This window comes from Macrobrachium rosenbergii, chromosome 20, assembly GCF_040412425.1.
Source record: "Macrobrachium rosenbergii isolate ZJJX-2024 chromosome 20, ASM4041242v1, whole genome shotgun sequence".
Lineage (NCBI taxonomy): Eukaryota > Metazoa > Arthropoda > Malacostraca > Decapoda > Palaemonidae > Macrobrachium > Macrobrachium rosenbergii.
In genome coordinates, this window is record NC_089760.1 from 40,867,077 (window position 1) to 40,893,257 (window position 26,181).

At 38.3% G+C, this 26,181-nt stretch overlaps 1 protein-coding gene and 1 long non-coding RNA gene across 3 annotated transcripts in view; one reads left to right on the plus strand and one right to left on the minus strand.

The window, feature by feature from the left end:
* The window catches only part of LOC136849309 (uncharacterized), a 153,695-nt gene that overhangs the window by 5,177 nt on the left and 122,337 nt on the right, over positions 1–26,181 (minus strand). The window contains exon 5 of the long non-coding RNA XR_010856287.1: positions 1,788–1,912. This is a non-coding gene — a long non-coding RNA (uncharacterized lncRNA). The remainder of the gene's footprint in view (positions 1–1,787; positions 1,913–26,181) is intronic.
* On the plus strand, positions 2,637–25,742 carry LOC136849307 (chondroadherin-like). Of its 2 annotated transcripts, none has more exons than XM_067122650.1 (9): positions 2,637–2,840; positions 14,735–14,951; positions 16,081–16,298; positions 16,532–16,767; positions 17,198–17,312; positions 22,025–22,189; positions 22,897–23,108; positions 23,675–23,773; positions 24,189–25,742. In XM_067122650.1, the coding sequence occupies exons 2-9, from the start codon at positions 14,774–14,776 to the stop codon at positions 24,364–24,366; spliced, it is 1,401 nt and encodes a 466-aa protein (XP_066978751.1). In that variant the 5' UTR covers positions 2,637–2,840; positions 14,735–14,773; the 3' UTR covers positions 24,367–25,742. The 2 variants fall into 2 exon arrangements, with proteins under 2 accessions (XP_066978751.1, XP_066978752.1); XM_067122651.1 differs by having other exon boundaries at positions 2,798–2,921; positions 24,189–24,598.

Genomic DNA, 26,181 nt, shown 5'->3' on the forward strand with positions numbered 1-26,181 from the left:
ACCAGAGAACTAAGTGTATAAGCAAACAGCTCCAGTGTCAGGTCATCAGACCAAATTTGTAAAATAAATCAGCCCAGCAGAGCACTTGGAAACAAGGTACTGTGTTTGGTAATGTGAGCAAAAAGCCTTGAGAGTGAAGTACCAATTTGTGTTTTGTGATGTTTCAATGAGGCACAGATTAACCAACCATTTAGATGAACATGGAAACTAAAAAATTTGAGTAAACACATCTCTCATTAAATGTATAAAGGTGAACAATCCCTTCCCCTTGGGCCTAATGTCCCTCAGGTTACAAATGATGAAGGCAGACTGACATCTCCCCATACCTACATTTTGAATGGCCTTGAAGGCAGGGGGATTAAGGAAGCCTGATCCCATTACCTGGCCAGTCTTGTTATTCTTCATGCACATGCAGTCATCATATTCTTGGATACATGACCCCTAAGTTAATTTGTGAAAAGGAAGAGTTTAGAGTCAACCACTCGAAAAGTCTTATGCTATTTAGGTAGTGACAGAAGGCATACATAGACATAGTCTAAGGCCAGGCAGGCATATTAGGACAATGGTATAACTTGACTACTGATTTTCAATTTAGTGATGGACTCGAAAGCAAAAGACAACAGGAACAGACACTAATGCAGCAGTAGCCCACTAACAGCAAGTGCAGAGGTAACATCCATATGGGCCATTCACCACCTCATTAGAAACAAGAGTGACATGGCCAGTCATCAATAAAACAGCAACACAAGAACAGCAGGACTAGCTGGTGCAGAACAAACCATAGGATCACAAAGGCTGGTTCCTGATCCAGCAGCAACAGCAGGGCCAGTCACAGAAAAAAACAGGACTGGTTACATAAACAGTGAGAACTTTTATCAATCCTGCAAAAGGCAGCTGTCAAAATAAGCACAGCAGCTGGTTAAAAAAAAATAATATACAATCGCATGGTGACGATGTTCTGAATAAGACTCATAGTAAATATATTCTCCTGGAGTGGAGCAAGGTCTGGAAGAGCTGAAGCCAGACTCAGAAAAGCAACAGTGGCACTGGAAGAGAAGGCACTGCATAATCAGTCAGCAGACTGGCAACAAAGAAAGCAGGCAGCACGGACGAGCAGTAAGCAGACCAGGTACTGGTGGGAATTTCATAATTCACTGCAAAATAAAAAGGTGTTAGCAAACCAAAGGGATTGAAATTATTTCTATACCAAAAGAACATTCCTATGGAAAAAATAACTAACGCCCTAACAACGAAAAAAACTACAATTAAAAAACAGTAAGGAGTTAAGATTAAAAACAGCACAACTGAACCAGATGGAATATCTGTAGCAAGAGGCAAGGCAACCTGAAAGTAATCATTGATTATTATACAATTTTCATGAGGAAAGGTGTTACGACAATGATAACTGAATATTGAAGTAAAAAATATGTAAGCTTATCCAGCCGCCAAAGCACACTGGGAGAATTCTTGCACTGTGTCAACATGACTCAAACACGCGAAAGCAAGAGATAAGACAATTGCATCATATTCTGCTACTTCTTCTGGCATCTAGAGATATCAGAAAATACGGGTCAGAGGGAATTCCACATTGCTGATATGGCCAATCCTGATTCATAAGTCTATCATGAAACAAAGCATTATTAACAATATTATAATGTAGTTTACCATGAATGCCAGGTCAAATGAAATTTTGTAGTCTCATATGGCTCGCCTAAAGGATTTATTCTTAAGAAATAATATTAAGTGAGGGGTAAAACAAAGAGTGCGTCAGTCTAAAAGATGCTCACCCCTGAAAGAAGCAGCAGGCTGTAGGTCCGTCACATATTGGCTCAGAAAAGCCTAGAACATGCATTGTCTGAGTCACCCTCCCTCCCCCTCTTCAAGTGAGGTTTCCACTGCAGCTCATGACATCCTGCGAAAAGTTAAAATATTTTAAAAATACGGTAAAGGCAAGAGGTGAAATAGACAGGCTTGTTAACTGCCGAGTCCACAATTTCTACAAAAAGAATATTTGTGAATGGAGAGCCTCATGACATAATAATAACAACAAATAATAAAGGAAAGAACAGTAAAAAATGGCCACGTAATTAAACAGTACTGTATTTACTAATGTTTCCTATATAACCGATCAATTGTAAGACTTACGAAAAGCGCATCGGCGTACTGTATCGCAAGATGTAGATCTTGCTGTGTCCGTCCAATCTTTTGCTTTATCGGTATCTCAAGACAAGGACACTGGGCACAGAATTTTATAACATTACGGCAAGCTTCGCCAATAAAAGAATAAGTTCGTGATTCGAAGGGACAGAAATCTAGAAGTAAATCATCGAATATTTACAGTTACTAAAGATCATCAGCGTAAAAAATGTTCTAGTCTATCAAACAACGCCACAGTCTTAATCGAGTTGCCATATTGTATTATTATAAAATTTTCGGGCGTGACATTTTGCGTACAGTGACGAGAGATAATTCACAAAAGTATCAGACAGGAAGCGAAAGTTCAGAACTATTCCGGATACAAACTTTTAGAGGTTAAGAAATTTGAAAACCATCGTCCTCAGTAACAAGTTATTAACGGAGAATGTAAGTTCACGAGTTCTAGTTTCTCTTATCTCGTCGATAAGGTAGTCTTTATCAGATTACGTCGGTCATCCTGGTTCAGTATAGCTTGTTCAAAGCATAGTGTTCCGATATTCGTAGGAAGTTGGCACGTCACTGATATACTGTACTGAATTTACTGTTTACTGTGAAATACTAGCGATAAACGGCGATAGGAGCAGTGAAGATGATACTATAGTAGACGGTGTACTGTAAAACTAATAGCGTTTGGAACTTGAAAGGTAAGATTCCCGGAAAGCCATCATTATCTATTCAATTGCAAGAAGGTTTACAAGATCAGCACTAACCACAGTGTTATGCAGGTAATTTACATATGGAAGATTGTTTACATTATATATATATATATATATATATATATATATATATATATATATATATATATATATATATATATATATATATATGCGTGTGTACATGCCCGTGTGTACGTATGTATTGCATCATTAATAAATTTCCCCTGAAAGGGTGTTACACCCAAGAAAAGACAAGACAATGCTTCAACGCCACAGGTGTGCTTAAACTGCTGATTAGTGGATGAATCCCAGTGTAGAAACCTTCTACAATATGAACCACTTTATACACTTCCACAAAAAAATCAACAAATGTATATACACCCCGTGGCATTCACTTCTATCGTACTTCCTGGAGGAGAATACAAGAGTATATGTGCTGGATGGTTAATGAGGCGCATATGAATGCTTTCATTTTTATTGTGGAATTTATACGTCCAGTTTTATAATTATCACTATTATTAGTATTAAAGCACAAGGGAAAAATATGTGGTGGAACTGCAAATGACCCCTTTGTGTCACGCAGATTTGGAGGCGGTGATAATAGTAATTATTGTTGTTGCTTTTGATAATATCATTGTTAACACTCAGTACAAAATCTTATCCCTGAAATGTATTATAAACTGTATCGACGCACTAACGTATAATTTAGTACGCGTTATTTAAATGTCCAAATGTAATCCCTGTAAATCGTTCTGCACGAACGTATGCTCCGGCAAGCAATATATGGAATCACTAGGACGGTGTTTACAAGGAAAAATCTTTCCTGACCACTTTGTTTTCGGGGGAATATTTGTTTATATTTTTCGTTGGAAATCATGTAGTTCCAAAAGTTGAGCCTCTCGCAATACATTTTTTTCAAGTCACCCTGTTATCCATTCCAAAAACTGTGCCTAAAAACTGCACCATCTTTCTATTTCTATCTTTGCGTTTTAAATAAGAAACAAGACCAAAATACAGTCCTCAAATCTACTTAGTGTGGCTTCCCATTAGGTGTTCTGTCGATGCATTTATACAACAGAAGTAACCTAAGGTTGATTTTACTATTCTAATTCTTTCCCTTGCAATTCACCCTTAACCTTTACAGCTTCCTTCCATCCACTCTTAGTTTTTCTTGACGAAGGCAGCATTCCCAGAAAAGTACTTAGTTTTTTGTAATATTAAGCTGGGCCTACTCTGTGTATACCGGCCAAGCCTAGCTACATTAAATGTAAAACGTAGGAAAAACGCAATCCTTTGGGCTATGAGGGCTCCATTAGCATTACGAAGTTCAAAACATTCATAATTCAGACATCTCTATCAGCAATGTGTCATCAAGAGAATGAAAAATATGTTAAACAGGTACGGCGAAAAACAAACAGAATAAGTTAAAAACAACTCGAGATATTTCACTCAGTAGCTCTCGTTAAGCTTCCGAGCATGAAGCCATGCAGGTCTAATTCGAACTTCTTACGTGCATTCTATAATCGTGAATGATGATGCCTTGGAAGTACGAATTAGACCTATTTGTAACATGGCTATCATCATTTCTATTTGTCACCACATACTGTAAAATTATAAATATAGTCTATCCTATTTGTAACTCGCGTTATCATCATTTCTATTATTGTATATATATATATATACTGTATATTCTTTTACTCATATATATATATATATATATATATATATATATATATATATATATATATATATATATATATATATATATATATATATATATATATATTGTTATATATATATATATATATATATATATGATCAAGCACCTGGTTATTATACAAATAGGCTAACAAATCTGTTGTGCAAATGGTAATACTAAATGTTACCTCACATCGACCAGATACTTGAAACCTCATAACAAAGAGTCGACTGAATTTCTAAAGGTACAATGATCCCATAAACTTACTTATCACTGGAGAAAATCAATGTAACTTTATCAAGTTATGGATGAGGTAACAATTATTAAGTTATATATATCCAGATTAGTGGAATATGGGTTTCACTTCAACCAGCACTGTAGCTGTCTCTCTGGTTCTATTTTACCTAGATAAGTCTCAGGTGAACAAACAGATACACCACTTACCTTGTACACACTCATTAATGACTCTAATTACTGGTGATCAAAATGAAACACTATGTTTTAAAACTTTAAACAAACAGGTTTATTTCTAAGTTCAAAAGTTATATGTAAAGTTCACAATCTCAAAAGATTTACCATTAATTGACAACAGTGTAAGATTTAAGTATCTCTTAATCAAGTTTAATTCACAAAACTTTAATTTATCAAGAAAACAATCTGGTTAGGTAAGAATCAAACTATTAACTATCACTTAAGTGCCAAGCATTTACCTGATTTAACAATTACAAACAGTCACCAAAATATTACAGACTGAAATCCACATAGCATTCTCCAAAAATCTCTATAACAGGTAGGCACTAACAAAATGTTAAGAAATCACCAGTAAAACACAGTAACAATAAAATCACAATAATGTAACAGCACAGACATATAAGAATGTGATATGCAAAAAATGGAAATACAACAACCACCAATAATATCAATCTTTCCCTATAAAAAGAAAAGTTAGACTCACGTCTTTCTAAGACTTATTCAAACACAACAATTCTCTTTTACCAAGAATATCACTTAACAAAACTCAACAGTCAACACATTACCTTTTGTAAATATTACACCAATATATATCTCCTCCTCACCACTTGCACAAAATAATATTCCTGATCACCCTCTACAAAATTAACACACTCCTGGGATGAGTTTAACAGAGCTTTACAACAGATATTTTTCTGTTATTCTCATTATATATATCAAGAGAGAGAGAGAGAGAGAGAGAGAGAGAGAGAGAGATCTGACCCTGAGGACCCTTTCTAGTCAACTACTGATGTCTTTTAGAAGACACTGGCTTTTAAGTCTCGTACGCCAAGAATACACATAGGGTGTTCACACAGAATACACATGTATAAATACACATACACACACGTATACCAAGTATACACGTACACACGGTTGAGCTTCGAGGCAATACCAATCATATCTTTACATGATGGACATATCCTGGCCAGAGTTGAGCAAACCTTTTGTCAGCTTGATGCAGCTGGGTAAACTTTAGATACGAAATAACACCACTTATCTGCTGTTCCTCTTTCTCTCTTTCTCAGATTACGAACAGAATAGGCATAGGCAGAGTTAATAATGACGGAATAAGTATAACAGTACTAAAGATATAACAGGAGGCTCGCCGACTGGGTGACAGCTCGTCACGATAACATAAGTGAATGCTTTTTCCTTAACCACCTGGGTAAACATGGGAACTAGTCTTTATTCTCTCTCTCGGCAGACAGGATGTGGCGATCTGATAAGCACTTCAAAATACAATTTCAAACATTAAACAAAAGGGAAAAAATATCCCACAAAATCATAAGTTTACATATTACACAACTTATCTGTAAGAAAAGGCATTTTAAAATCACGTTTTCACAACAAATGACAAACCTTGCAAGCAAAAAATCAAAAATTTTCACAGAGACATTATAAACACTTACAAAATGGTTACACAAATTATATCACCTTATAATATTCCTCCCCCCAAAAGATTAATTATCCCGAGTTCGAATCGGTGGATTCGGAGAGGGACAAATAATCTGCAATTGCACTGCTCTCTCCAAAAATGTTCTCTCTCCTTATACAACAAGATTATACAAACAATCAGGGAAAATAGTAAGACTGAAAAACTTGTACAAAATAAGCAATAAACTCCAAACACATTCACAAATCTTTGTAACTCCTTCACCACTCTAGAAACAAACTGGGCTTGCCAAATATTATCAAGTAATTGATCGACAAGAGGTAAGGGATAATTATCAGCTACACTGATGGAATTCAATTTCCTGTAATCAGTGCAAATCCTAAACGAGCCATCTGGTTTCTTTACTAACACACAAGGAGAACTGTAATGACTTGAACTGGGCTCTGCCAATCCGTGCTGCAACAAATATTCAACCTCCTTTTTCAGAACATCTCGATGAAACGGTGATACACGATAAGCTCTTTGCTTGAATGGTTGAACATCTTCTCTGATCTTAATCTCATGCCTCGTCAAGTCGGTACACTTAGGTATGTCTGTAAAATTTTCAGGGAAATTTTGGATCATTTCAGTTAAATCTTTGCTTTGTTCAACACTTAGATGTTTTAGTTTGCTTTCTAAATTTTCTAATATCAAGGAATTATTCATCTTATTTTCTGCTCCTAACTCATAACCATCATCTTCCTCTGTATATGAAGTTGTTTGGGTTATAGACATAACCTCAGTTATAGTTTCTGAAAAGTAGGGTTTCAGAAGATTTACATGTATCTTCCTCCGTCGTTTCCTTCTCCCTGGTGTTTCAATCACATAAGTTCGATCACTTAACTTTTCTGTTATCCTATAAGGACCTTGAAATTTATTTGTAAGGGGAAACCTTTTCACTGGTAAGAACACTAGAACTTGCTGTCTAACATTAAAGCTTCTTAACTTAGTCTTAGCATCATATTTTCTTTTCATTTTCTCTTGGCTTGTCTTTAAATTTTCTAAAGAGAATTTTCTAATTTCTTCTACTCTTTTCCTTAAGTTCTTCACATGTTCTCCTTGGACTTCCTCTTGATTTTCTTCCCAGTTCTCAGCAAGGATTTTCAACGGACCTCTCACGTCTCGACCGAAAATCATTTCATTTGGCGAACATCCCATACTTTCTTGATAAGCATTTCTTACCTCAAATAACATTAAGGGTAAACCAACATCCCATTCTCTTCCCGACTCATTACAGTATTTGGTTAACATAATTTTCAAAGTTTGGTGGAACCTTTCTAAAGCTCCTTGAGTCTCTGGGTGATAAGTGGTAGATAACCGTTGTTTCACTCCTAGCAAATTCAGCACATCTTGGAATAACTTTGAGTAAAAGTTCGTTCCTCTATCGCTCTGTACAATTTCATGAATTCCAAATTTGGAAAAAAATTCCACCAACTTCTCAGCTATTACCTTGGCACTTATACTTCTTATAGGAATTGCCTCTGGATATCTTGTTACGGGACACATTAACGTCAACAGATATGCATGTCCTTTCTTCATTTTCGGAAGCGGACCAACCACATCTATTATCACTTTGCTAAAGGGTTCTCCTCTAACTTTTATCGGTTGTAGGGGAGCCTTTTGAATAGTTTCATTTGGTTTTCCAGCTATTTGGCATGTATGACACTCCCTGCAAAATTTACTGACATCCTTGTGTAGTCCAGGCCAAAAGAAATACTTCATAACCTTCTCAACAGTCTTCCTGATTCTCATATGTCCAGCTTCATGCGCTACTGCTACCACTTGCTTCCTCAATGGATATGGAATTAAAATTTGATGATATTCACCCCATTCAGCATTTCCTGGTATATCTACAGGTCAATGCTTCCTCATTAGCAATCCATCCCTTAGATAATAACAGGTGGGAGTTTGTTGTACTTCTTCTGGTTCAACAACTCTGAAGAACAGTTCTGCCAATGTTGTATCCTTCTTCTGTAATTCCACTAATTTTTCTCTAGTCACTTGACTAACTTCAAAGGTTGAACTCTCAATATCTGTTACTTCAGTAGATTCACTACTGCCCTCAGGAACATCTTGACTACTCGGAGTCTCTTCACCAACAATAGGATTTTCTTCTTCTGCAAGAATCTCTTCAGTACTGACAATAGGGGAAACTTCACCTTCCTGAAACAGTTCTTCTAGGTTCAAAGATCCTTCTGGTACAGGTAAATCTTCAGTTTCTTCACTTCTATGCTCAGCTTTCCTCATGCTCCTGGTAGTTACACAACTTGGGAATAGGTGAGGGTTTTCTTCTCTAATTCTGTTGTAGGGTTAATCCTTAATGGTTTGTCTGTCACTACAGGACAAGGAATGAAGGGAACACCACCAACTTCATTACCCAGTGAAACATGCTCACCTTCAACAGCTAGCGAGTCCTTTATTGCAAAATCAATATTGCCTGTCACTAATTCACATGATAAATGCAAGCGGCATATAGGAGTTACTTCCTCTCCTCCTATACCTTTTAAGATAACTGAATCTCCGGTGAGATTCTTCTCCAACTGTGGGTGAGCACCTCGAATTACCACACTGTGATCACTACCTGTATCACGTAATATCTTCACTGGTACCTGTAAACTCAAAGAGGGGGTTGTCAGCATACCTTCATAGATATATGGCATAAAAGCCACCTCACTGTTCAGCCACTCACTACTGGAATTTGCATTTCCACTGGTTGCTAAGCACTCTACTTGTCTGACTTCACTTTGTCCCACATTGTTTCTCGTAGTTGGCTTTACTTGGTTAGCCCTTGTCACCTGTCCAACTGGCTTAGTCTGCTGATACCCTTTATAGCAGTCTCGACTATAATGTCCTACTCTCCCACACTTGTGGCAAACAACATTAATTTTCTGCACTTGTCTTGAGAATAGACTAGAAGGGGCGGGTTTAGCATTCCACTGCTGTGAGGTATATCCTGGTTTGGCACTGGTATAATTATTAGAAGGGTTTTTCATAACACTGTTCCTAAAATTTGGCTGAGATCTATAACCTGTAAATTGTTGGTTCTGGTACCTGCCATTATAATTCTTTTTGCTGGAGATTATATTATAGTCCTCACTCAGAGTAGCAGCTTTATCAAGTTTCTTCACCTCTCTCTCTCTCAAATAAGCTCTTATATGTTCAGGAATTCCTCTTAGATATTGCTCTAAGACCACTAATTCTTCAAGTTCATCCATAGACTTAACTTTAGCCGCCTCTAGCCATCGTTTAAAGCATCTCCTGACTTTATAGGCGTAATCCAAGAAAGTTATCTTGTCATCCTTTTTCAAAGATCTGAATCTTTCATTGTAATATTCAGGGGTCATCTGGTAAACCTGTAGTACATTGTGTTTGAGTACCTGGTACTCTTTACACTGTTCAGCTGATAAGGCTAAGTAGGCACTTCTTCCTTTACCAATGAGAACACTTTGTACTAAAACTGACCATTTATCATCTGGCCATCCCATACCTGAAGCTACTTTTTCAAAGTGATCAAAAAATTCATCTGGAGCTTCTTCTGTAAATTTTGAATTAACTTCTGTACTCTCCTTCATCAAACACATGGTCTGTGTTACCGATATAGTTATATGGGTTTACAGGCAGTAAAGATCGAGCTCTGATTAACTCCAACTCCCTTTCATGTTTTGCCTTTTCTCTTTCTTCTTCTTCTCATCTCCTCACTCTATCTCTTTCTTCTTTTTCTTTTTCTCTTTCTTCTCTTGCTTTATCTCTTGCTTCTTTTTCTTTATCAGCCTGTATCTGCAGTCTAAGTAAGTTTTCTTCTGACTCTAACACCTTCATTCTACTCCAAAATCCTTCTGAGTCTAAACTCCTAAATTCTGCCTGTACATCACCGTTCTCATTCTCTTGCCTTACCTTATTTGAGAATTCTATCTCAGCTGCATTCAACAGATCATAAGCTTCCGCTAGTTCTCCTTCTACTTTACCAGAGCTTATTAATGCTTTGATTGCAACACACTTAACTTCTGCCTCACTCATATCAAAAGTAACATTAGCCCCATATGTTATTACTAAGCGAATCCACTGTTCCTTAGTCAGGTGAGATTTAGATAACTTTCTGATGGTTGGAGCTGCCATGAATTCCTGAACTTCAAATCGTGCCATTATTCTAGTTTACTCAACAAGAAGGTTTACAATTCACTTTTATATGGTTATTCTCCTACCAAAAATATATTCCTAACACCACCAGTACAAATCATAAACCAGAGTGATATTCTGTTTAGTTCTCCTTAGACAATGGGCACCAATTAATTTAATTTCCCTGGTCTGGTCAACAAATCATTTGAATTAATTTCCTGGACGATGGACACCAAATCTTTTGATTTAATTTCCCGGGTCTGGCCACCAAATTCTTTTGTTACGAAGTGATCAAGCACCTGGTTATTACACAAATAGGATAACAAATCTGTTGTGCAAATGATAATACCAAAAGTTACCTCATATCGACCAGATACTTGAAACCTCATAACAAAGAGTCGACTGAATTTCTAAAGGTACAATGATCCCATAAACTTACTTATCACTGGAGAAAATCAATGTACGAGTAACTTTATCAAGTTATGGATGAGGTAACAATTATTAAGTTATATCCAGATTAGTGGAATATGGGTTTCACTTCAACCAGCACTGTAGCTGTCTCTCTGGTTCTATTTTACCTAGATAAGTCTCAGGTGAACAAACAGATACATCACTTACCTTGTACACACTCATTAATGACTCTAATTACTGGTGATCAAAATGAAATGCTACGTTTTAAAAACTTTAAACAAACAGGTTTATTTCTAAGTTCAAAAGTTATATGTAAAGTTCACAATCTCAAAAGATTTACCATTAATTGACAACAGTGTAAGATTTAAGTATCTCTTAATCAAGTTTAATTCACAAAACTTTAATTTATCAAGAAAACAATCTGGTTAGGTAAGAATCAAACTATTAACTATCACTTAAGTGCCAAGCATTTACCTGATTTAACAATTACAAACAGTCACCAAAATATTACTGATTGAAATCCACATAGCATTCTCCAAAAATCTCTATAACAGGTAGGCACTAACAAAATGTTAAGAAATCACCAGTAAAACACAGTAACAATAAAATCACAATAATGTAACAGCACAGACATATAAGAATGTGATATGCAAAAAATGGAAATACAACAACCACCAATAATATCAATCTTTCATGTTAACCCTATAAAAAGAAAAGTTAGACTCACATCTTTCTAAGACTTATTCAAACACAACAATTCTCTTTTACCAAGAATATCACTTAACAAAACTCAACAGTCAACACACTACCTTTTGTAAATATTACACCAATATATATCTCCTCCTCACCACTTGCACAAAATAATATTCTTGATCACCCTCTACAAAATTAACACACTCCTGGCATGAGTTTAACAGAGCTTTACAACAGATATTTTTCTGTTATTCCCATTATATATATCGAGAGAGAGGGATCTGCCTCTGAGGACCCTTTCTAGCCAACTACTGATGTCTTTTAGAAGACACTGGCTTTTAAGTCTCGTAGGCCGAGAATACACACACGGTGTTCACACAATACAAATGTATAAATACACATACACACACGTATACCAAGTATACACGTACACACGGCTGAGCTTCGAGGCAATACCATCCATATCTTTACATGATGGACATATCCTGGCCAGAGTTGAGCAAACCTTTTGTCAGCTTGATGCAGCTGGGTAAACTTTAGATACAAAATAACACCACTTATCTGCTGTTCCTCTTTCTCTCTTTCTCAGATTATGAACAGAACAGGCATAGGCAGAGTTAATAATGACGGAATAAGTATAACAGTACTAAAGATTTAACAGGAGGCTCGCCGACTGGGTGACAGCTCATCACGATAACATAAGTGAATGCTTTTTCCTTAACCACCTGGGTAAACATGGGAACTAGCCTTTATTCTCTCTCTCGGCAGACAGGATGTGGCGATCTGATAAGCATTTCAAAATACAAATTCAAACATTAAACAAAAGGGAAAAAATATCCCACAAAATCATAAGTTTACATATTACACAACTTACCTGTAAGAAAAGGCATTTTAAAATCATGTCTTCACAACAAATGACGAACCTTGGAGCAAAAATTCAAAAATTTTCACAGACACATTATAAACACTTACAAAATGGTTACACAAATTATATCACAAATTATATATATATATATATATATATATATATATATATATATATATATATATATATATATATATATATATATATATATATATATATATATATATATATATATATATATATATATAGCACAGTCTATATGAGGTCTAGACTTCATATAGACTATGCTGAATCTCACCTTACCAGGTGAGGACCAGGAAAGAATTGGGGCTTGGTAAAGTTGGAAACCAACTAAACAAATATGACAATTCTTTGCAACTTATTTATGATCTTTATTAATCTTAGGTCACCAAACCCAGTTCCTTGCTTCAGCCTCCATTGCATTTATGCCATGATGACAATGTACAAGTGATCCAACACCTCAAATCTTGGAACAGCACGTATGACAATTGTTTCTATAAATTAATACATCATCATATAAGCTCAGGTCAGACTCGACGGCACTATATTCATCTCTCTAATGCCAACCACATTTAATGTTATGAATGAGTAGGCTCAGGAGTTCATCCTTAATTGTATACTTCTTCATAACCACAAAGCAAATATTAAAATCTAACTAAAACTTCCACTACTGTACTCAACTGGAGTTCCTACATTTTGGTCACCATTAACAGGTATCTACTAAGGGATTCTGTCATTACATTTTCTTTACCAGGCTTGTAAATAAGATCAAAGCTTGTAAACCATTATACAATTTAGTATCAGGTAAATCTGGTGCACAAAATTCCCTAACACTGCATAGAGTTTAAAAGGATCAATTTTAATCTGTAAGTTGGCATAATACAATAAACTCAACATTAAATAGTTCATTAAAACCATAGGCCACGGGTAGTACCTCAGTAATCAGCTAGTCACAGCAGTTATCAGTCGCATAACCAAGAAACTAAAAGTAATCAACACAATATTATACAAATCAAACAAAAATATAATAACATGCTTAAACAATCAGATGCCAAAATCTAGATAGTGCAATATGTTATATAAATTATAATCCCTGGTACAGCAGAAAATCGCACAGCTTGGGAATCAAAACACAACATAAGGGGAAGTAACCTTGTAACAACCATAGCTATAGCCTACCAAACCTAGGCTAGACTGACTGCCTAATGGCCAGCAAGGTAAAGGAGGCGGTCGCACAAAGATATCTTATTAATATAATTTTTTGGATAAGCAATATTGAAAATGGTATATATAATGCAGTACTGGCGAGATATTCCGAGGAATTACAGAGATAATGAGAAATTTCCCGTGTTATGCTTATGTTCCTAAGTTCATAACCGCAGGGCTGGTACTGTACTAAACATGGCGGAAGCACCGTGGGACCGTGTGTTTAGTACCAGGCCCCTCGGGGATTAAAGTAAAAATATAGACAAAAAGACGGCAAATTTCTCATTACCTCGGCAAATTCCTCAACTTATCTCCCTTGTGCTGAAGTATATACACCCTTTCCTGCGTTGTTTGGCCAAAATATTATTATACTGTACTAATAAAATATTGGTGGGGTTGTCTCCTTTACAGTTACCGGCCAATAAAATAAAACTAACCTATTATATCCGTAATTGCAAGGATAAAGATGATCTTGTCACTGTTAACCTATTCCCCATGCCAAGAGCTACAGCAATAGGTTAATTGTGAATTACTAACCCACGTGAAATCTTATAGGTCCCTAAAACTTACAATTCTTTTTGGAAAAAAACTCCAAAAAAGACTTACAGGCATTGTCCTGGCGTTAACATCAGGACCCTAAATGTTTTAATCTCTGGATGATTAGACAGTAAGGGCACAACGTTCCACAATACTTTATTAGTGAAGCAGTACAATGTGTCAACCGTCAGCCATCCCAGTTTGTACACAACCACGCTATTACAGAACAAGTGCGCAGTGATCAACGATACAGTTTACAGTTCCTGTCAAGTAAATATTTGAAGCAACATTAATAAAACTTTTTGGTTCGTCAAAAACAATAAAAAAAACTATTTCCTTACCCTATAAAACACTTCACAAGCACACAAGAATCATATTTCGTCTTTCAGGTCCGTTGAATCGACAACTTCAACCTCCAAGAATCCGAAATGAAACGAGTAACAGCACTGGCTTTCTTGCCGTTACTGCTTCCAGTAACGTCGGGTTTCCTGTTTGGAATCACCTACACTGACATTTGCGACGCCCTATGTCGGTGTCCAAGTGACATTCTGCAAGCACGCAATGAAGCACTCGACTGCAGGGACAGAAATATAACTTCACTTCCAGGTAAGGGAAAATATTCAATCTTTTTTTCACCCTCTAGTTTCTGGTTCAGCTTGATGGAAGTCATTTTAATTCATGAAAATTCGGCTGTAAAGCCACACACACTGGGAAACTTTCAGCCATTCAGTGTTTTAAACAGTGAAAGAGGGCGTTGGAGTAGTTGAACAGCAAGACTGAAGAAAGGAAGCGGAATGGAGGTAAAGTAAAAGCCTAAAAAATGGATGCAATTGGGGGCCGAAGTGACGGTGCAATCTTCAGCAATGGCTACAGTGCAACACGTGATTTGCATTGACGGTAATAGCCCCCCCGGGGGAAAGCTTGATGTAAGCACAGTAGTATATTTATTTTCTTTGTAAATAAATCAATAATCTAAAGCATTGTAAGGCAAAACTTTTTTCATATACCACTAAATAAGGATATATTACCTATAGTGTGAATGCTATGCTCTGCATCTACAACGCAAAATCTATCAAACGAGTTCCTATTTCCTGTAGGAATCTCTCATCCTATTGTTATCCTCTCCTCTCATCCTATTGTTATCCTCTCCTCTCATCCTATTGTTATCCTCTCCTATGAGCAATATAGCTCCATATCCTTCCCAGCACAAGAAGAGATTCATAATGCCCACAGCAATTGTCTCACGACCTGTCCACAAAGACAAGTTTGAAACATCTGCCCATGTTTCTTGCATTAGGAGAAATTATTACTATTTACTTAAAAAAGTGTAGAAAACTTTCCTGTCAATCAGAGAACCATGTCGTTATTAGAAAATATAGCTAATGTTTACACAGAATATTCTATGCTTCATGTAAAAACTCATTTTAACTCCCCATGTGTCTTATGTACCGTAGACAATTGTCTTTTATGCACACACACACACATACAGGAATATTTACATGAAAAAAAATACCCTCCATCCACATGTTTGCAGTTACTTTTAATAACGCCTGTTCTACCAACATAGGCCTACAGATTCCACCAATTTTCAGGAAGCCTATTCCTTCCGTAAACCACGTAGTATGAACTTTATTTCTTGGGAAAATATTCTTAATGTCTAGTCGCCTTTAGGGAACAAACCACCATGAAACGAATCCTTCCTTGCTTAGGCAGAACTTCACCGTTTATCCAACAGACAACACCTTATTCCCCGAGGAAGTCACACGCGTCGACTTCACCAGAAACAGGATTGAGAACATCGCCACCAGCTCTTTCTCCAACAACGAGAAGTTAATAAGTATCGACTTCTCTGACAACGACGTGAGAATCTTGCCAGAGTGGGCCTTCCGATATCTGCCATACCTTCAGTACCTCTCCTTCAAGAACAACAAACTAACTGATATTCACGAAAAGGTGCGTTTGGTGAGGTTTTCAAAGATGGGTTCCATCTTTCTGAAATAGTCGATTGACCATGAAATCACATCAAAGTTAGATTAAAAATAAGAGATATGGTTTTATTAATATTATTGCTCATACATTCATAGGTGTAAAAGTATAAATAATGCTTAATTAAACAACGCTAACATGATATTAGCTCCACCTTCACCTAACAACAGACACTTGACCATACAAACTCAATCCCACAGGCTTTCGCAGGACTAGCGAACCTGACCACGCTAGACCTAAGCTACAACGAACTGACAACGTTGCCAAAGGACGTCTTCGCGCTGCTTCCTAACCTCCAAGAACTGATACTGAATTTCAATCAACTGACTCACGTCGACGAAATTTCTCTGAATCAAAATGCAGCTCTCCAAACGCTCCATTTGAGCTCGCTGGGCATAAAGACTCTGCATCCGTACTTTTTTCCGCGAAACTTAACGTATGAAGTTTGTGCGTTTTATTATTAGATTCATGTCGTATTTGTAAAATAGCCTTACAACACAATGACGGGTGCATGAACATACAATAGGATGTATATAAGTTACAGGCAGATAACGAAACCAGACATTTCACGAACTACCTGAAATTTCAGACAGATAGCGAAATGCACTTAAGGACATTTGATCTCCCAGGGGCTAGTACTAAAACGGCGAAACAGAGTAGGTCCCTCACTGTCTCGCCGTGTTTAGTACTAGCCCCTGGGGGGATCAAATGTCCCCAAGTGTATTTCGCTATGTGCCTGAAATTTCAGGCAGTTCGCGAAATGTGTGTGTGAGAGAGAGAGAGAGAGAGAGAGAGAGAGAGAGAGAGAGAGAGAGAGAGAGAGAGAGAGCCAAGCAAGGGAAACTTGAGTAACTGTTTTTTTCCAGAAAACTGAGCAAAGTCTCATTGGCCTTCAACGAAATGACCGAGATTCCTGCCAAGGCTTTGCACCACATAAAGGATTCGCTCGAAGACCTGGACTTCTCAGGAAACCCAATTAAGGTAAGTAATGGAGTTGCAGTAACTTTTCAAGCAATTTATACACGGATACATACATACATGCATATGTACATACTTATACATTACAGTATATGGCAATAAACAACCCAGGTGGGTTAAAATGATGATGATGATGATGAACTGATAGTTTGTCCAAATCTCAAATAACAGCACAACAAAATCGAATTAACTCTATTATGTAAAACTGTCGATAAATAACTATAGATAAATGCGAAAAACAAAACACCATGACTAAGTTTTTTCAGTATCAAACCGACCTTGCATTAACAGAAATTAATTTTAATAACTTTACGAAAGGAAGAAAAGTTTAAAACAGGTAGAAAATGCGCCGAAGTTTCTTCGGCGCAGTCAAGTTTTCTGTACAGCGTATAATTAAGGTCAAGGTTCTTTGCAAGCGTCCCTTCGGCCCCTAGCTGCAACCCCTCTCGTTCCTTTTACTGCACCTCCTTTCGTATTCTCTTTCTTCCATCTTACCTTCCACCCTCTCCTAACAACTGCTTTGAGGTTTTCCTCCTGCTACACCTTTCAAACCTTTTACTGTCAATTTCCGTTTCAGCGCTGAATGACCTCATAGGTTCCAGTGCTTGGCCTTTGGCCTAAATTCTGTATTTAATTAAATTCAATTCGACATGAAAAAGGTATTGAAATGCTCATACTAACCCCGTAGATTTTAGTCTTGTCAACTACAAGATTCTACAGGAAATTTACCTACGTGAGACTACTGTATACTATACATTTCGATCTGTTACTGTTAATATGACATTGCCTTAATTAAATGAGAACAGAATAGACTATAGAATTTAGGATATAGGCAAAATTCTGGGACCAATGAGGTCATTCAGCGGTGAAACAGAAACTGACAGTAAAAAGGTTTGAAAGTTGTAACAGGAGGAAAACCTCAAAGCAGTTGCACTATGAATCAACTATTAGGAGAGGGTGGAGAGTAAGATGGAAGAAAGCGAATATGAACGGGGGTACTAGTAAAAGGAATGAAAAAGGTTGCAGCTAGGGGCCGATGGGAAGCTGCAAACAACAACCTTAAGTAATGCCTACAGTGCACCGCAAGAGGTGCACTGACGGCACTAACCCTCTACGGGATTAAGTATATGAGTCTGAAGGTTAGAACACCACATTTAAGAAATACAAGTCACCAGTTTTAATCGTAAAAAAATCTCTGAAATTTACAATGACCTTCATCATTGGATTTCCACATTTCATGCGGTCATTCCAAGATGCTTTGAGTCGATATTTCCATCTTTGAATATCACGGCAGAATTCAGTGTTGATTACAGAGGACGAATAATAAATTGCAGTCTACACTGTAAAAAGGAGTAACACAGGAGACAGTGTGTAGATAAGGGCCGGTGTAACCTTTGCAGTCAAGACAAGGACGGGTGTAACCTTTGCACTAAAAAGGGGCCGCAAATATCTTCTACACGTTTTTCTTGTGCTTATATGTTGAAGGATACTTTGAAGGCTTACCTTATTAAAAAATTGGAGTACAGTTTATGATTTTACAACCAGAACCATTACATCTAGGTAGAAAGGCAAAACAGTTCTTATTCTTCAATATACACACATACATGTACACAAATAATAATAATACATTAAATATTATTATTATTATAATTTGGCAGCAGACCCTCTTTTAAACAGGTTCTATTGAATATTATTGCTGCTTCAGCTGCATTTATTATGTAGAAGACTTTTTCTATTTTCCTTATTGCGGACTTCTCTTCAGTGGAGGTGCGTGCTAACAGCTCGCCTATATTTGTCATTTCATGGGGGAAAAGTCAAAATCTGGATTCTGCTTTATATATTCTATACAGTTGGTTCTATACAATTGTTGCCGCGACGCGTTTCGACAGACTCTTCTGTCATTCTCCAGCGGGAGCTAGTAGAGGACTGGCAGATTGCATAGGTCCATCTGAATTTATACACGGGCTTCAGCGGGGCGGTCATGGATGGCGAATTCTGATTGGTTGCAGTCAGCGAACTTCAAGCCAAATTTCTGCGGCGAAGCTCGATCCTGACAGATCTTCGCAACCTGGGAATGTCATTCATTCCAGCGTTCCCATTGGCCTGCCGTTGCGTGATGTCATGCCGGCTGACATCATCGGTAGTTTGGCTGCTATTGGGCTGCGGATGAATGATGTCATTATCTACTCTTTCTGTCGTAGTCGGGGATTGTCTCGAAGGGCGCCTCGCTCATCAGGGGCATCTCCATTCTCAGGGTTGTCGTTTTCAGGTATTTGTTGGATTTGGCGGGTGTTCTGCATTATTCTTCTTAAATTCGTGGGTAGGAGCGATGCCTCCTGCGTCGTATTCATTGTTGGTTTTCTCTCGGCAATGAGGAGCGCCTCTAGCAGGCGCAGACGTCGAGGGTCGGCGGCTCTCCCGATTATACTTATATTTTGTATAATACTGTCGCGGGAGATGGAAATCGTGGTTATTCCAATATAAGCGCCGGGATGACCACGATGCGTCTGTCTAAAAGGATCTCCTGCCACGCCCAGGAGGGTGCCATCATGAACCACGCCCTTGCTACTCACAATATTTCCATCTCCCGCGACAGTATTATACAAAATATAAGTATAATCGGGAGAGCCGCCGACCCTCGACGTCTGCGCCTGCTAGAGGCGCTCCTCATTGCCGAGAGAAAACCAACAATGAATACGACGCAGGAGGCATCGCTCCTACCCACGAATTTAAGAAGAATAATAGAGAACACCCGCCAAATCCAACGAATACCTGAAAACGACAACCCTGAGAATGGAGATGCCCCTGATGAGCGAGGCGCCCTTCGAGACAATCCCCCGACTACGACAGAAAGAGTAGATAATGACATCATTCATCCGCAGCCCAATAGCAGCCAAACTACCGATGATGTCAGCCGGCATGACATCACGCAACGGCAGGCCAATGGGAACGCTGGAATGAATGACATTCCCAGGTTGCGAAGATCTGTCAGGATCGAGCTTCGCCGCAGAAATTTGGCTTGAAGTTCGCTGACTGCAACCAATCAGAATTCGCCATCCATGACCCCCGCTGAAGCCCGTGTATAAATTCAGAAGGACCTATGCAATCTGCCAGTCCTCTACTAGCTCCCGCTGGAGAATGACAGAAGAGTCTGTCGAAACGCGTCGCGGCAACAATTGTATAGAACCAACTGTATAGAATATATAAAGAAGCAGAATCCAGATTTTGACTTTTCCCCCATGAAATGACAAATATAGGCGAGCTGTTCGCACGCACCTCCACTGAAGAGAAGTCCGCAATAAGGAAAATAGAAAAAGTCTTCTACAAAATAAATGCAGCTGAAGCAGCAATAATATTCAATAGAACCTATTATTATTATTATTATTATTATTATTATTATTATTATTATTATTCGGTATATGAACCCTACTCATATAGAGCAAGCCTACAGGTGCCATTAACTTGAAATTCACGCAGCTTCCAAAGAAAATAGTGTTTATTTTTAGAGAAGTTACAGAAGATAATAAGAAATACAGACGCAAGAGGCTAGTTATTATAATATACAAAAATATAAATTAATAAATCAGTAAATAAATAGATAAAAATATAGATATAAATATATTATTCAAATACAAGGTGAATTGTTTTAGGGTAGTAGTAATGCATTGTATCATCGTTTGAGGTGGCTATCCTTCACATGACATGACCATGAGGTGGATATCCTTCATTTGACATGACCATGAGGTGGCTATCCTTCACATGACATGACCATGAGGTGGATATCCTTCACATGACATGACCATGACCTTCACATGACATGACCATGAGGTGGCTATCCTTCACATGACATGACCATGAGGTGGATATCCTTCACATGACATGACCATGAGGTGGATATCCTTCATATGACATGACCATGAGGTGGCTATCCTTCACATGACATGACCATGAGGTGGCTATCCTTCATATGACATGACCATGAGGTGGATATCCTTCATATGACATGATCATGAGGTGGATATCCTTCATATGACATGACCATGAGGTGGCTATCCTTCACATGACATGACCATGAGGTGGATATCCTTCATATGACATGACCATGAGGTGGCTATCCTTCACATGACATGACCATGATGTGGATATCTTTCATATGACATGACCATGAGGTGGCTCTCCTTCACATGACATGACCATGAGGTGGATGTCCTTCACATAACATGACCATGAGGTGGCTATCCTTCATATGACATGGCCATGAGGTGGCTATCCTTCATATGACATGACCATTCTGACTATAAGTCGATCACCATTTTGACATCTCCTTAACCCTTCACAAACAATACCATCTCCACTATCATCATCACCATACTACCATCGATGTCAGTATCATAACTGAATATAATATAGAATTTAGGCCAAAGGCCAAGCACTGGGACCTATGAGGTCATTCAACGCTGAAACGGCAATTGACAGTAAGGAATTTGAAAGGTGTAACAGGAGGAAAACTTCTTGTTAAGGGATTGTGGAAAGTAAGATGGAAGAAAGAGAATATGAATGGAGGTAAAGCAAAAGGAATGAAAGGGGTTGCAGCTAGTGGCCGAAGGGATGCTGTAAAGAACCTTAAGTAATGCCTACAGTGCACCGCGTGAGGTTCGCTGACGGCACTACCCTCCTACGGGGGTCACTATCATAATAATCCTCCCTCTCCCCAGGACCTGGGAGCCTACTCCTTCTACGGTCTCAGTAACCTGAAGACTCTTCGCCTGGACCAAATGCTTAAGCTGGAGACCATAGACGCCTTCGCCTTCGGGGACCTCATTCACCTGGAGACCTGCACCCTCAGGTACATGCCCAAGATCTCCTACGTCGACGAAATGGTAAGGGATTCGTTATAGGTTGGTTTCTCTGTCGCAGTGACGCGAGAGGAGGGTCTTTTTCTTCAGGTGATATCTTTGTTAGTTTAAAACCACTCTCATACACACACACACACACACACACACACACACACATATATACATATATATATATATATATATATATATATATATATATATATATATATATATATATATATATATATATATATATATAATATATATATAATCAACACAATCACGTGTGGAACAGAAATAAATTTCTGACTCATATCAGGATCGAACCCAGGTCTTTCAATTGCCCTTAGGTTCCAACTTCTTTTATGACTTGTATGGCCTAGTGGGCAGCGCCCTTGCCTTTCAATTGAAAGACCTGGGTTCGATCCTGATGTGAGTCAGAAATTTATATATATATGTATATATATATATATATATATATATATATATATATATATATATATATATATATATATATATATATATAATAAATGATTTCATGATTTCGTGAAATTCCAGTAAAAGAGTACTTTTTTTTAAAGTACCGATAATACTTCGTTACAATTTTGACCGTTACCACTTGAGTCACATCCACCACAATGAAAACCAACAGAGAGAGAGAGAGAGAGAGAGAGAGAGAGAGAGAGAGAGAGAGAGAGAGAGAGAGAGAGAGACTTAAAAACACAAAAGAAGATCTCCATCTTAATCTCCAGGCCTTCTACGGGAACAAAAACGGCACAAAGAAGCCCATAGTCGTTCAGGACTTCACTTTTTCCTTCTCCGTCTTAACCACTCTGCCCGAGAGGCTGCTAGATTGGAGCAAAATCCGCTACGTTAATCTGCGCTACAATAAATGGACCTGCGATTGTAGCATGAAGTGGATCAAGAATTCCTCCTTGCTTGAGTTGACTGGATCCAAGATGGTGTAAGTATATTTCTGTGGAAAGAGAGAGAGAGAGAGAGAGAGAGAGAGAGAGAGAGAGAGAGAGAGAGAGAGAGAGAGGTTGTAACCTGTTACCTGCTATTTTCCTAATTTCCTTTCACTGAACTGACAGTATATCTTTTGGGGAGAGAGAGAGAGAGAGAGAGAGAGAGAGAGAGAGAGAGAGAGAGAGAGAGAGAGAGAGAGAGAGAGAGAGAGATTTTAACCTGTTACCTGTTATTTTCCTCATTTCCTCTTTCACTGAACTGTATATTTCTTGAGAGAGAGAGAGAGAGAGAGAGAGAGAGATTTTAACCTGTTACCTGTTATTTTTCTAATTTCTTCTTTCAATGAATGGCAGTATATTTCTTGAGAGAGAGAGAGAGAGAGTTTCAATTTAGCTGACCTGGTATTCTCCTCTCCTTTCACTAAACTGACAGCACATTTCTATAGAGAGAGAGAGAGAGAGAGAGAGAGAGAGAGAGAGAGAGAGGATATAATCAGCAGAAATACTACAATTATCATTAACACTGTCCATATTACTGATTAAATCCACGCTTTTTTTCCAGGTGTTCATCGCCTATAATTCTAAGAGGGAAAAAGCTGACTGATGTTCCAGCAGAACAAATGACCTGTTCCGAACATGAGGTCGAGGTCACGTCAAACCAGTAAGTAAGAATGGAACATAAGGGCAGTTTGTACATTATCTATACATTATCTATTTACTCAGATACAGAAGTGATTTAATATTTCAGCACGTAGTTTCCTCCAGAATAAGTGTAAAGTGATTCATTGTGGTATTCATAATCTAACGGCCTCTAAAATCACTGTTGAAAGAAGTATAATTTAGAAATTAGCTTCCTCTCTCTTTCCTCTGGTATTTTCATACGTAAACACTTTCTTACTCTGCAAATATCAATCACTTTTTCCTCTTCATTTCGAATTATGTTATGTACTGTACATTCGAACTTCCATTTTCTTTGCTAACAAAGCTTTCAAAATAAATTCTAAAGAAGAATTTTCTTTCGCCGCTAACAAAGAAAGTAAAAAAACCTTCTAACGAAGAATTTTTAACACCGACAGGTCCCTGGGGATTATCATAGGAATCCTCATTGCCGGAATAGGAGTCAGTCTGGCCACCGTGGCCCTCCTGGTGTACTGGCGCCAAGGTTGGCTTTTCGTCAGGCCAACGAGCACCTACGTACACATCCAGAGAGGAGCCGAGGAGATCACTGTCATAGAGGATGTGGAAATGGAATGAGAATAAGCGGGTAATGACAGAGGGAGTCACAGAGGACTTGGAAATTAATAGAAAATAAGGAGAAATGGCACAGGGAGTCATAGGGGATGTGGAAATGAACAGAGAATAAGAGGGATTGACAGAAGGAGTCATAGAGGATGTGGAAATGGATAGAGATTAGGGGGATGACAAAGGGAGTCCTAAAGGACGTGGAAATGGATAGGAAATAGGGGGAGGGGACCAACAGGGATCATAGAGGATTAGGAAATGGATAGGGAATACGCAAGAACTGATAGAGGGAGTCATAGAGATGTTGAAACGGATAGGGAATAAGCAGGGACTATCAGGTGTTACAGAGGATGTGGAAATGGATAGAGAATATGTGGGGAATGACAGAGGGAGCCATAGAGCCTGTGGATATGGATAGGGAATGAAAGGGGAATGACAGAGGGGGTCATAAAGGATGTGGAAATAGATAGAGAATGAGGGGGAATGGCAGAGGGAGTCATAGAGGAGTGGAAATGGATAGAGAATAAGGGGGAATGACAGAGGGGGTCATAGAGGAGTGGAAATGGATAGAGAATAAGGGGGAATGACAGAGGGGGTCATAGAGGATGTGGAAGTGGATAGAGAATGAGGGGGAATAACAGAGGGAGTCATAGAGGATGTGGATATGGATAGGGAATAAGAGGGGAATGACAGAGGGGGTCATAGAGGATGTGGAAATGGATAGAGAATAAGGGGGAATGACAGAGGGAGTCATAGAGGAGTGGAAATGGATAGAGAATAAAGGGGAATGACAGAGGGAGTCATAGAGGAGTGGAAATGGATAGAGAATAAGGGGGAATGACAGAGGGGGGTCATAGAGGATGTGGAAGTGGATAGAGAATAAGAGGGAATAACAGAGGGAGTCATAGAGGATGTGGATATGGATAGGGAATAAGAGGGGAATGACAGAGGGGGTCATAGAGGATGTGGAAATCGATAGAGAATAAGGGGGAATGACAGAGGGGGTCATAGAGGATGTGGAAATGGATAGAGAATAAGGGGGAATGACAGAGGGAGTCATAGAGGATGTGGAAATGGAAAGGGAATAATAGGGGAATGACGAGGGAGTCACAGAGGATGTGGAAATGGATAGAGAATAAGGGGGAATGACAGAGGGGTCATAGAGGATGTGGAAATGGATAGAGAATAAGGGGAATGACAGGGGGGTCATAGAGGATGTGGAAATGGATAGAGAATAAGGGGGAATGACAGAGGGAGTCATAGAGGATGTGGAAATGGATAGAGAATAAGGGGGAATGACAGAGGGGGTCATAGAGGATGTGGAAATGGATAGAGAATAAGGGGGAATGACAGAGGGAGTCATAGAGGATGTGGAAATGGATAGAGAATAAGGGGGAATGACAGAGGGGGCCATAGAGGATGTGGAAATGGATAGAGAATAAGGGGGAATGACAGAGGGGGTTTCAGAGGATGTGGAAATGGATAGAGAATAAGGGGAGAATGACAGAGGGAGGGAAGGGAATGAATAAATTAATAAAAATTCCACACGAAGAGGGACTCAAAGCCACCATCTCTAATGACCACATTGATAGGAACGAACACTAATCTGCAATTACTGTCATTAGCTGCAATCTATTTGATTCAATGTTAATATTTCAGTGGTGCTAACGGCATGAGGAGGAGGGAGCGTTCTTTACAGAACAAAGGACTAAATCTTACCATTTATAATAATAACTGATACAAAAGTTGGTGTTCTTTCAAGATTCCATCGAAATAAGCAAAACATTATGGTGTAAGTGTATTTAACAAAAAATTAAAAGTGGTAAC